The sequence below is a fragment of the Anolis sagrei genome, chromosome 1, assembly GCF_037176765.1.
Source record: "Anolis sagrei isolate rAnoSag1 chromosome 1, rAnoSag1.mat, whole genome shotgun sequence".
Lineage (NCBI taxonomy): Eukaryota > Metazoa > Chordata > Lepidosauria > Squamata > Dactyloidae > Anolis > Anolis sagrei.
Window position 1 is genome coordinate 249,152,682 of NC_090021.1, and position 13,499 is coordinate 249,166,180.

Consider the following 13,499-nt stretch of genomic DNA (forward strand, 5'->3'; position numbering starts at 1 on the left):
GTTTTGTAATTTAAAAAATTAACGAATTATTAACGAATTACGAATTAACGAAATGAAACCGCCCAGCCCTAGTATTGAACAATTACTGAGAAACTATGGTGCATTTCCAACCATGGAAAATCATATTTTTATGATGCAGAAAATTGCATACATTACAAGTAGCTAGTTATATCTCAAGTTGAAATAGCAATTAATTATAGTTGAATAGTTATAGTTGATAATAGGCATGTGCATTTGGGCCAAAAGGCATGCCATTTTCAGGTCTGTTTTCATCTGACCCCTCATTTTGTTTACTAAAAAGTTACCTGAAAAGGGAGGGTTGTTTTCAATTTAATTTGGCAGTGATTCGGCCCATTGGCTACAATGGGAAATTTTAAAGACTAAACCATTTGCCATTTTAAGGTCTATCTGCATGAAACCTACCTCGGTTGTAGACTCCATTTACAACTACAGTCCTGCCAAGGTTCAAAACAATTCACCAATCTACTGATTTTTTAGAATTATTTTAAGTTTTAACCACAACATTTGGGAATTGTAGTTGCTGGTTGTGTCCATTCTCAGCCAATCAAAGCATCAGGTTTTTTATTGGCTGAGAGAGACACAGAGAGAAAAACTTCAACTCCCACCATGCTCCAAGAGAAACTTTCAGTGGCCACCCTATGCTAGTGCCACTGGGAAAGCGAGTTCCCAGGGCCCTCTCTGGAGGAGGAGGTAACTTTCCAAGAAAAAAAAATGGATGAGGCTTCTTCTGCCAGGGAGAGAAAAAGATGCCACAGATTCCGTTGCCTCAGGTATTTTGTGGACTTAACCCTTTCAGAAAATATCATCTCTCTGAATCCGTTTCAATGGTCTTTTTGTCTCTCCCTTTCTGTTCCAGAAATTAAAAAAACGGTCCTCCGAAAACAACAAAATCTTTTTGTTAACAGTGATTTGGGCACAAGTCTAGTTGATAATAGTGGATAATTATAGTTGACTCTGTGTCTCTGAGTGTGGTGGAAGCTCTTTCCTTGGAAGTTTTTAAACAGGCTGGATGGCCATCTGCCAAGAGTACTTTGATGGTGCTTTTCCTGCATGGCAGGGGGTTGGACTGGATGGCCCATGTTTTCTCTTCCAACTTTATTATTCTATGATTCTATGAAGAAATGGTAGTAATGAAACTAATAATGTTGGAAGAAAGCCATAACCTCTTTTCGCTGATTATAATATAAAGGGAAACATTTTCATATGTTCTCTTGAATTTGAAAAGTCCATTGTTTGAGAAAAATATAGTTTTAGAGCCTGATTCTTTGCTGGAAAATGGACAAGGTTCTTGGAATATGGTGTTGAGGAATCCCTAATTGATCCCTTGTCTCTTGGACAGTGGAGTTGTCAGGAATCAGTTGTGTCCCCTATGTTGTTTCACATACATATGAAGCCACCAAAATAGGTTGTCCAGCATTTTGTAGTCTGGTACAACTAGTGTGCTTACTCCAAGGAATCCCTCATTTTTCTGATTTTAGAAATTTGGGGAGCCATGTTTTTAAGAAAGAGCAAGCACTGGATAAAAGACTACTTCGATAGACAACCTAGAGTTTTCAAATTTACGATGCAGTCTGTCTCCATCAGCTTTCTTATGCAGTATCATTATGATATATAAAGCTCAGCTGGATAGTGAGCAAAAGCCTGGAATAAAAAAAATTATCTCGAATCAGTGCCAGGAGCTCTAGGTTTTCCTGAGTTGTGGAGCAGATCTCTAAACCATTTCTACCTCCAGATCTTAATACTTTTCTAGCAATTTAGAATTTTAACCAGATTCCTATTTCCGGAAGTCAAAGTATGTTTCTGTGACCGCTTTATAAACAGTACACTTGCAAATGGCCTGTTAGTCATTAAAAACAAACAAGTGTTTTTATTTTGTCTCCAGTGAGTGCATTTTCTGCATACTGTTTGGAACAAAAAAACTTTTAGACACCAGCTGTGTTCCTCCAAGCACCCTTGGGAGGCCTATTAAACTACCATTGAGTTTTGCTGGAACTGTATTTTTTTCTTGAGACAGAATTAAATCTTTACCTCTATAAATGTTTTCACTGCTGTTTTTCCTTCAGTAACTAGTTACGTTTTCCTTTAAACTGTTTTTGTTTTCCAAATAGCTTGCTCTTGTAACTGGCAACTCAGAATAAATCGGATTGCAAAACTTGCTGAAAACCCTTAGGCAGATTTTTGATTATTTTTTTTCTATTATATCAGGGACATTAAAGTGCGTTCACAGTTATTTGGAATCCAAAGTCACTCTTGTTATCTGAGGTTTGTAAGAAGTATGCAACTTTAATCTGTGACTGTTTCTCTCCTCCTCATTACTATTGCCTTACTGAATAATGCTTAATTATTGATTACTATTATAATAAATGCTATATGTTAGAGCATTCTTTGTAATTTGCAGTATGCTGAACATCCTCCTGGAGTGGTGAAATGCTTAAGGAGCACAAGCGTATTACTTGACTGTTAATTATTTGCAGAAGCTCATTTAACATACATTCTTTCATGGCAGCCCTTGGGCTGAGATACAAATACCCACTCAGAGATCAAGTAAAGAAGTTCAAGGTTTTACTGGCTTCATTTCCAAATACTTCAAGTGTAGGCTTGCTCAAGGCAGATGAAGATAGAAATTTCATGACTTTCTTGGTCTGTTTGTAATTTATGACTCTAATTAAGAATTGTTTCTTAACAAAAGAAAACTGAAATAAAATAAATGCCTTGTGGGTAGGAATTCATCTCTTTTTTACTTACATAAATGTGCCTCAGGATACAATAGCTCCAAATAACATACCGTTTGTGTTCTTTAAATATTTCTGTCATTTTGATTGCAACAAAAGTGAATGAATGTATAGTAGTTATTCACCTGTGTTAAGCCTAAGCCAAGATAATTGTAAATATCTAATAAGAAACTCAATGGCCTCAATATATTTATCACCCTAGTAAAATCTTTCAAAGGTATTGGGTAAGCACTTTTCATACCAAACACTTCTGGAGTGGCTGGTAGGCTGATTCAGCCTGCCTGCCATGTGCCAAAAATTAGGACAGTCCCCATATTAATGGGGCTGGCTGGAAGAATGGCACTGAGGCAGTGGTATCACATGAGCCCTGATGCTGTCCCATGTATCGGTTGAGAGCATAAGACAAGCCCTGGGTTGCCACTGAGCTCCTCATTAAAATGAACTCATAAGATGTTTTGAAATGAAAGTAAATTCTAAATACCCCTGCTATTTTATATTAACTGGTTTATCATATCAGTTTGTTGTCTCGCAGCAATTGTATTGTTTAAGCAAATAGAAGCATGCCGGTATGGAAACAATCACTTTCACACCTTATCTCCAATAACATTATGGGATTCTTCAGTTATGCACATTTCTACAATCAGTCTTCTCCACTGCTTTGCTCACCCTGCTTTCATATCCATGTCCATCCTCCATAGCACATGCATGCAGTTTAATGTTTTTTGCTCCTTTCTTAGGCTACAATTGTACAGTAATGGCACTTCTTGCAAACTGAGGGCACAATTGCATAACTGTGAACCAACAAAACCAGTGTAATTGTGCAACTATAGCAAGATTTTTTTAAAAAAAAAATAAAAAAATAAAACCCAGGAAATGGAGTAAAAGCAAATTGACATAAATTGGACTTCAATGAGGAGCCAGAGTGTTCTGTCACTCAATATGTCCTTCCAGGTCTACTTTTTATATCTTGGATTTGCTGATGGGCTGATGTGTTATGACCCATCTCAAATCCTTCGCTGAATGTTTATGTTTCCTATTGAGAAAGTATAAGCACAGATGTAAAAAAGACACCAAACATTATTCCCAGCATATAGTATATAGAGTTGATTTCTCAGCCATAGTTTGCACTAGTGGTGCACAACCTGTGGCCCTCTAGGTGTTTGGGACTTCAGCTCCCCAAATTCTTGACAATTAAACAAGCTGGCTAGAACTTCTAGGAGTTAGAGTCCCAAACAGTTGGAGGGGCATGGGTTGTGCACTACTGGTTTACACATTCTAGAATGTAAAAAGTATTTATTTAAATCTATAAGCTAGTTATACCCTGCTCTTTAGCCACAAAAGATCTCAGAGCATCTTACAAATTGCTAATTTGACAGTTATCTTCCCTCAGGCTTCCAATCTAATTGAGGTATGGCATGTAAGGGAAATGGAATGGCAGTGGGGAAGGAGGTTGAGACCAGCAGAAACTCTCTCCTTCTCTCACTTTGAGGGCACAGTTGTGGCAGTTGGTACTGAGGACTCTTTATCTGCTTCCAGACCAAAATTTAGTGGAGCTCTGCCTGCCTTTTCCTCTCTTCTTTGGAAGTCAGAGAAGTGGAAGTTGAGATGGATGGTGGGCCTTTCAACTGCTTCTAAATTGAATCTGAAATTATTGTGCCTGCAGGTTTCTATGATTTCACAGTCACAACTGGGAGGAGAGAGCAAGTTGATAATTGCAACAGAAGTGCTATGGTTTCTCAAAGAAACTGTATATGCAGAGCTCATTCTAACAAGTGATGATCTTCTTCAACAGATTCTACTTTGAACCTATTGGTTTTGGATTAAGTGCCAAGTGTATTCCAATCTATTTGGCATTATGAGAGAAACGCTGCAGTAATAGTTACAGCTAGTAAATGCCAACCCCACATGGCACAGTAGTTAAGCATAGGACACTATTGAAATACTTCTGCATCTGACATTCACAGCAGACTTATCTTTTATCTGCACGCAATTGCAGAACTGCTGTCAGTTCCAAAGTAATGGCATTGGGGGCTTCATAAATTACAGTGGTGATGCTCTGGAGAAGACAGTGTCACATCTAAATAAGTGTTTTGCTTCCAGGGTAATGTATGTCTTCATCTGGCCCAACAGTCAGCATATTGCCCTGTGTTGATGGATATTGTCAGCTTGAAGCTATACTGCATTTCACTGTACAATAAACATGGCTGTCAAAACCATATAAAGTGAAATCAATTTATCCTGTATGGTCAGTGCATTTAAAATGAAATTAATGTACTGTGGGCACAGTAGCAAAAAGGTAGCATATTAGTTATGCATCCTCTGTCTTAAGATTTTATCCATAAAAATGAATTGCCTGCACAGAAAAACAAAATAATTACTGCGCATCTTAAACTGCAGCAGGGTTGTTGTTCTTGTTTTACAATAATTTGGCAGAGTTAGGGTTCTACATCATTTAAAATATTGATTTAAATCTTGAGCTAATGTAAATCATCCCGCCACAGTGAAGTCAACAGAGTTTTACTGATTTATAGTATGAACTGAGGTTTTATCATATATGTATTTGAATCTGTAGGGGCGTATCTGAAATGAGTCTCACCATAATTGTTGCGTGTGAAGAATATGCTTTGTTGATTTAAAAACTTTTGAGTTTAAAATTATTTGCAGCATTTTTACCATGCAGATAGTTGCTTAGTCTGTCAAATGCATGCCAAATATTTTTGTCAAGAAATACAAGAATGTAGATAAATGTTGCAACTCCCATTGGTACCGCTGTCTCTTGTGTGTATTAAGCTGTGTAAATAGTATTGTCTTCATGAAAGGAATAACCTTAATTAAAAGCATATTATACATCTTTACTAAAATGTTATGAATTTCCCCCCACAAATGGCTTTTTACACAAAATTGTTTCATGTAAAAAGGTAATTTTCCAAGGGGAGAGATAGATCCTTGTCAAGCTGGAATGGCATAGCGGTTGACACATTTTTTCCAATAAGGTATTTTAATATATCAATACATAATTTCATTAAAGCAAGTCATCACGACCTGATCCCTGAATTTCTCAGTCTTTTCAGTTTCCACTCCCATTACAGGAAATAATATTATTAAATTCAAGTAATAAGTGAATCTGAGATTTCCTTGATTCATCAGTCTGGAAGCAGAAAGTGGGAACTGAAAAACAGCAGGGCATGGGTACTTATCCCACAATCAAGACACTATAATAATGTTTGCATCCATCTTGTTTCTTCCTGCCCTGATATTACAGGAAGTAAAGCAATGAATGGCTCTGCAGCTAAACTACAGCAGTATTATTGTTGGCCAACAGGAGGCGCCACTGTGGCTGAAGCACGAGTCTACCGGGATGCCCGAGGCCGAAGCAGCAGTGAACCCCATATCAAACGACCAATGAATGCATTCATGGTTTGGGCAAAGGACGAACGCAGAAAAATCCTCCAAGCTTTTCCTGACATGCACAACTCCAATATTAGCAAAATCCTTGGTAAGTAAACTTCCCAATTAGTCTAGAGGAAATAATTGCCAAGCCTGCATATCTCAGAATAGCAATAGAAACCCTATTTTCCTAGTTTCCAACAGACCTCACAACTTCTGAGGATGCCTGTCATAGATGCAGGCGAAACACCAAGAAAAATTACAGCAACCCAGTGATTCTGGCCATGAAAGTATTTGACAACACATAGCAATAGAAGCATCAGCTTTTGCTTTGCTGTAGCACAATTACTCTGTTCATAGTTCTCTGAATCAGCTTATACACTGAAAAGAAGGTACACATAGTTAGGTGCCATATAGGACACGTGCATAGCTACTTTGAATCTGATCTTGAGAGAAAGATGAGCTATCCAGTCATCCCTCCCTCCACATTTGCAGTTTTGGTTTTTGTGGATTCAATTATTAATGGATTTGATTAAAAAGCTTCTCTCAAGGAATTTCTAGGTCTTCCAGTGTGACTCTGTGATCAACTTTCTCCAGTAATGTTGTAGGACCTAGAGATAATGCTTCTCTGAGTTCTTGAATGTGAGTCTATGGTCAGTTTCCAGTAGAAAATGACCATAGAGTCACACTAGAAGACTGAATATCAAGGCAGAAAATCCCACAATATCTGCTTTGGACTTGGTTATCTGAGTCCATCTGAGTGGAAGGCCCCCTAGAAATACCCAGGGAAGTATTCTTTTAGGGCAGAAAATTGTGATTTCTTTAGTCACAGTTTTTCACTTCATGAAGTCCCTGGGCCCCCAACCTCAGTGAATGTGGAGACCTGACTGTAAATCCAATAAATAAATGAATAAAGATACAATATTTGTTTTAAAGGAATAGAGATAAAGGGTTGTGTAGAAAAAAATTATCAGGATAAACTGTATGGTAATAGAAAACTTTGCAGTATTTACTCGAATTAGAAATGTGAACTTTATGCAAGTGAAAGCTGAATGAAAAATTGTCATGTTGCAGAAAGGCAAACCTTTGCAGAAGTTAGTAGAGTGCATAGACAGCATATTTCATATAATCTAAAGCAGTGGTTCTTAAACTGTGGGTCCACTGGTGTTTTGGCCTACAACTCCCAGAAATCCCAGCCAGTTTACCAGCTGTTAGGATTTCTGGGACTTGAAGGCCAAAATATATGGGAACCCACAGATTGAGAACCGCTGAACTAAAGGATTCAATGGTATTCAACACCAAACTGATTCTTTAAAAAAATGGAAATGTCTTGGAAAAGCTAAAGCATCTCATTCACTTTACTTAAATTTTTAGAAAAATATAATTGAACAAAGGTCATATATAACTTGCCAATTATCATGTTTTATCTTGCAATCATAAATGTACTGAATTAGAATTCTGGAGTATTAGAAACACATAAGAATAGGTGGTAGAGTGTTTAACCTGATATTTGCCCACCAAGTATTTTAAGTTATAGGAACAATTTAAATGTTAGCTCATAATAAATAACAGTGACAATCAAATTTCACCTGTAATGATTTTATAAATTATTATTAAGCATTTTAAGAAAGCTGTATTTCTTTCTCACTTTTTTCCTTCTCTCAATGTTGAAAAAAAACTACTGTAGAAATAAATGTAGCTCTGTTCTTAAAACTTGTGGTGTTTTACATAGAACTTCCCATATTTGTCTACAATTTTTAGTAAGTTGTATGAATAGGCTTTCAGTTTTGTATAAAACCTTTACTGTTCCAGTTTTTGGCAACTATGTGGAATCTATATTATTTGTATGCATTCTTTGAAGAAAAAACCTTACTACAAGTATAGTAACAGTATTCATTCAAAAGTAAACATTCAGAATAAATATTTCAGAAGTGCCAGCAATCGTATATTCTTTAAACAGTGGTCTAACCTGCCAGGCATTTTCCCATCCACCACTAAAAAGGAAAAGAGAGAGCAAGCAAAAGAAAGAGTGTCAATTTACACATAATATCTGTACATATTTTCCAGGACAATGACAAAAAAGAGTTTGAAATATTAAAACTGACAACACAGTATTGCTGACTCTGGATAATATTTATAAAACTTTTCCATTTGTTGATGTAGGAAAGCTCAGGGTAGAAGAATAGCTTCCATCCGTGTTTGCCACAGCTGTAATCATTTTAACCAGCTGAAAGTTCTTTCAATTTTTTTTTGTAATAGCCTTTCTTCACTGTTTAGGTTGCTCTCCATAAACAATGCAACCTACCTAAATAGTCTTCTTCCTCCTTTGTAAACTGTGCTGTATTTTTTTCTTCTATTAGTGCAGTTAGTGATTAATGTTTATAGTAATTAAAATGCATAGTGAAGAACATTGCAACTGTATTTTTCCACTTTATTTCAGATACAACATTAAGTTTAACTCAATATACTTACTGCATCTGTCAGGTCAATCATAATGCATAATAGCATCTGTTCTATTTTTCAAATTACTTTTGAATTTTCCCTAGTTTTTAAAAGAGTTTGCATAAAGGGTCATTGACTCAATAGAATAGAATACTAGCTGGGATAGATAAGTCAGTGAAATTACAAATTCTCTGGTATATAGTAGATCATATAAGAAATAAAACACCAATAAGTAGATGAATCAAGTATTTTATTGTTCAAAGAGTCAAGATCTTATTAGAGAAAGGTACAATCTTGAATCAAATGAAAAAGATAAAAGTTTAAAAACCCAGTTATTACCAACCATATTACAAAAAACATCTGACTAACTTAGGACATCAAAGTTTGTCCGACAAATGCAATAGAAATGCCTATTTCTGTAATGTCACATTTGTGAGCAGTTAGAATATTTCCTTGGCAGACTGTTTAGTTTCCACTGGCTGGATGGAGAAGGAAGGGTGCTTGAGAATTTGAAAGAAAATTTTGCAGGACTGGTAAGACTCCTTTACTCAGTACAAAGTACACTATAAAACTTAAAGGTAAATTCCAGCTTTCTAGTTTGCTTGGTACATTCAAGTGTAACCTGGCAGGAAGGAAGTTACTTCCCATCAGAAGTTGTTTGCTTCCATGTTCTTTTATTTTACCAAGGATTGCCCACTTTTTTGGGATGTGTGAGTATTACCTATAGGGATACTTACTCTAGGTTTAGTATGTGTGAACAAAGCACAAATATTATTACACTGCAACTTGGATCAGCTGTAATCAGCATAGTCAATGATTTATTGGTTTAAAATATTACTGTATTACCTTCTGCCCACAAGGGCTCCTGAGGTGATGAACAAATAAAAACCTATTGATGAACAGATAATAAAAACATTCTAAAAACAAATCAAAATGCTCTTTAAAACAATTCTAAAATCCAGTATTGAAACCATTAAAATAGCAATTTCAAACTTTGACTATCAAGAGGAACAGAAATGTTGAGTTGCCTACTGGAAGCTTAAAAAAGATGAGGCCAGCCTAATTTCATTGGGCAATGAATGTCATCGCTGAGGCTCTTCTACAGAGAAAGCCCTATTTATTACCTGGACCCACCAGCCTTACTGCATGAGATGTTGGGACATGGTATGGAAGCTTTTCTGGCATGCTCATATGGGAGGAATCTCTCAGATATCCAGGCCCAATGTTGTTTAGGGCTTTGTAAGGCAACAACAACATCTTGAATTGAGCTCAGAGGCAAGTTGGAATGTGTGGCGTTGAAGTTCAACAATATTTGGTGGGCCACAACTTGCCCACCCCCGATTGAGAGTTCTGTGAAATTATCTACCACCTAACATGAGAGTTCACTGATATATTTTTTCTATGCAGGTTCCCGCTGGAAATCCATGTCAAACCAAGAGAAACAACCATACTATGAAGAGCAAGCACGGCTAAGTAAAATTCATCTAGAGAAATATCCTAATTACAAATATAAACCTCGACCAAAACGCACCTGCATTGTTGATGGCAAGAAACTGCGTATTGGAGAATATAAACAACTCATGAGATCTCGAAGGCAGGAGATGAGACAATTTTTTACTGTAGGGTATGTAGTAAGATTTTTTTTCAGCAGATCTGGGTGTGAACTCTAGTGTTTTCCCCATCTTTTCCTTTCTAGTAGGATCGGACTTTCATCCAAGAATATTTGAAAGATTGAGATTAGAATCTATTCTATTCTGTGATATATTGGGATTTTCAGTGGATGGCAGGATATTTGGAAATGAGCTCTAGTGCTTCATGAAACTACAACCCCGGAATTCCATAGGATGTATCCTAAAGTGAAATAATAATATGACAATTGCATTGTGTGAGAGGGCCAAACTCTTTCTCATGTTTTATGGATTATTGCATTGATAGGCACAAGTACCACAAGTACTGGGAATGAATAGTATATTTGCGTTAAATCCATATCATTCTATGATATCCTTCCCTTTTGGGTAATTAAAAACAAACCTGCATAATTGTCCTCTGAAAAAGTATTACAGAAACTGCTTCAGTTGGATTCAGATGAATATAATTTTAGCAACTACCTACCTAAACAGCTACTTTCTTGAATGGAATATAACTGTGAGTTCTCTATCTTCTTTTCCCTCCACTATTTTTCTTTCCTTTTCCTGACACTGTGTTGCTATTGAAATTCATTCAACGATTACCTATCACCTCTTAGAATTCCCTCTTAGAAAGAGGCTAATGTAGCCGAACTTAGGGCTGTTAAAACAGACAAAAATATAAACTAATAACAGGGTATACTATTAAAATTGCTTGGAGCAGCAGGATATAAACAGTCTTCTCTTGCTGGTATCATAACTACTACACTCTTTGACCTCTGGTGTTGATTTTGATTCAGTAGCAGGCACAGAATCAGAAATGGTGACATCAGTAGTCACATCAGTACCATGTTCCTATGAAAAACACCAAGGGAACACTAGAAATTACATCATGCTCATAAGAGTAACAAAAAAAACCCTTGTTATCCATATGGCCCACAGCCGTGGGCAAGTGTTTTTCTTCACTACTCAATTCTCTGAATTTTGCAGATGTCAATTTTTTCTCCATGTCCTATAGAAGTTTAGTAACTCCTTCATCTCATCCTGATGGATCTTTTACATTGCAGAGCTATGATTTTAAACAGGTTTCTACTACATTTCACAGCAATTCTGTATGCAACTCCTGATTCCCAGAAATAAAACCAGGAATAAACTTTCAAGCATATATAGAGTTGTTGTGAGCTTCTCTTTAAAAGTGTTATTCTGAGCAACATATTGAGCTATGTTACTGTGTCTATCCCTTGTTTTTGGCCAGCATTTCTCTCAAATGATTTACAGCTGTCATTTCTAAAACAAGAACTAAAAATATTTTGGATGCTTGGTTCAATCTCTGTTTTTGGCAATTTCGAATCCTTCTAACCTTACAGTGTTTTGTTTATTCCTCTAATCACAATAGTCTTTTTTTATTATGGACTTTGCAAGGAGATAATTGACCTTGACTGATTGGTTCAGTGCCTTGCTTCTGGTTTGGCATGTAATACTCACATTGCAGTCAATTATTTTGTGGTGCAGCCTGCAGCAGAGAGGGATTTTGGTCTAAATCAGTTCTTGATATCTGGAAATATGATGAGAGTTTGAAACATGATGAGCAATAGGTCCATCTACCCCATATTAAAGTATAGTTGGCAGACTTTAGCCTGCAAGGAAACAATTTAGAATAGAGGTTTAGATATTCAAAATGATCATAACCATAGCTTAAGGAAATTGCTACTTTAGCCAGATTATCCAGTGAGAAAGCAAAGCTTATCAGAGATGTGGAAGAGTAGTGAATTGTTGTTACTTGTATAGCTGCTGGGGGCAGAAACACAAATTGAAGAAATTCTCATATGTGTGCATGTTTGTTGTGCTTTGACATAAGGAAAAATATGGTATTTCCACATAGGATAAAAAGTAGGGACCAGGAATTTACATATCTGATAGAAAATGGTGTGAGACAAGCAAATCGAAAGTGCTGAGTAGCACTGTAGGTAACAGTGCTACCTATTTGTGCAAATGCCACAAATCTGCTTTTTTGTGTTCACAAAATTTGGTCAACTTATGTTTTGATTCTAAAGTGTTTTGAAAAATTAGTAAGGGGTCTCATATGAAGTTCCTAAAATTTTGTTAGTTTTGTTATGTTATTTGCCCACTTGTGCCAATGGGGACACTTCTTGGACTCCTTTCTCCCTCATGTTTAGGGCTATTGTCATGAAACTTGCTATAATTGTAGCAAATATTTGCCACTGTAAGCCCTCCAAGTTTCAGAACATTTCACTCATCCACTGAATGTAAAGAAATTTTTGAAATTTTTACAAAAAAAATTCTTTAAAAAAACTACTAAAGCTCTTCCCTTGAATTTCTTTTAATGGCACAACATTAACACTTGGAATTTTTCAGAAAGATTCACATATCTACCGATTTTAAGGGGATTTTTAAAGTTTTGTTATCTCTCGCCTGCCTACACAAAACACAGAGACCGGGCGGGGGGACGACACTTTGCAGATTTTGGAAAATATTAAAGCACACTGAACTTTGCACAAAATTGAATTATACTTTTAAAACCAAAAAGAATGCAAGAATCCTGAACGGACTCCCCCCAACACACACACACATCCTAAAAGGATCCTAAACTCAGCTGTGATTATCCTAAAACGACTCCTAAGTTAAGGCAAATTAAGCTCCATGACACACATTGCTACTGAGTCATTCACTCGCTACCCTGGACTTCCAGCTCTCTCTCAGCTTGCTCACAATGGCGACCAAGGCAACAAGGCATCTAGATTTAAAGGAGTACTTCCTCCCTTCCCCTTCCCCTTAGCCCTGATAGGCTGAAGAGAACATGTGACATATTATACCTAGGATCTGCTGCCATAAGACTTGGTATGTCTTGCACTGAAGAAGAAGCTGTCTCACTGTGACTTATGAAAGTAACACATTTCTTACGAAATCTTCATAAATGGGTGTTTTCATTTGTTTGTGTGAGAGGACCATGCAGCGTTGGCTTCGTAATATGGGTCATAATTATGGATTTACCGAATCACTTACAACCCATTTCCAGATGCAAAGCCCTAGTAGGTAACAATCCGGTTATGACCAACTCCAATTTTTCACATTTTCTTAATTCCCATCTATGTTCTAGTGCAGGGGTCCTCAAACTTTTTAAACAGAGGGCTAGGTCACAGTCCCTCAAATTGTTGGAGGGCCGGATTATAATTTGAAGAAAAAAAATGAATTCCTATGCACACTGCACATATCTTATTTGTAGTGCAAAAAACACTTAAAACAATACAATAATTAAAATGATGAACAATTT

The 13,499-nt window shown here is 36.6% G+C and overlaps 1 protein-coding gene across 14 annotated transcripts in view; it reads left to right on the forward strand.

Moving 5' to 3' along the window:
• SOX6 (SRY-box transcription factor 6) overlaps window positions 1–13,499 on the forward strand; it is a 521,576-nt gene that overhangs the window by 496,517 nt on the left and 11,560 nt on the right. For 11 of the 14 annotated variants that reach the window (XM_060767625.2, XM_060767634.2, XM_067462638.1 and 8 more), the window contains 2 exons: window positions 6,016–6,249; window positions 9,990–10,206. In XM_060767625.2, the coding sequence (XP_060623608.2) occupies window positions 6,016–6,249; window positions 9,990–10,206 (451 nt within the window). The remainder of the gene's footprint in view (window positions 1–6,015; window positions 6,250–9,989; window positions 10,207–13,499) is intronic. The other 3 variants (XM_067462637.1, XM_067462642.1, XM_067462643.1) reach the window with 1 other exon arrangement.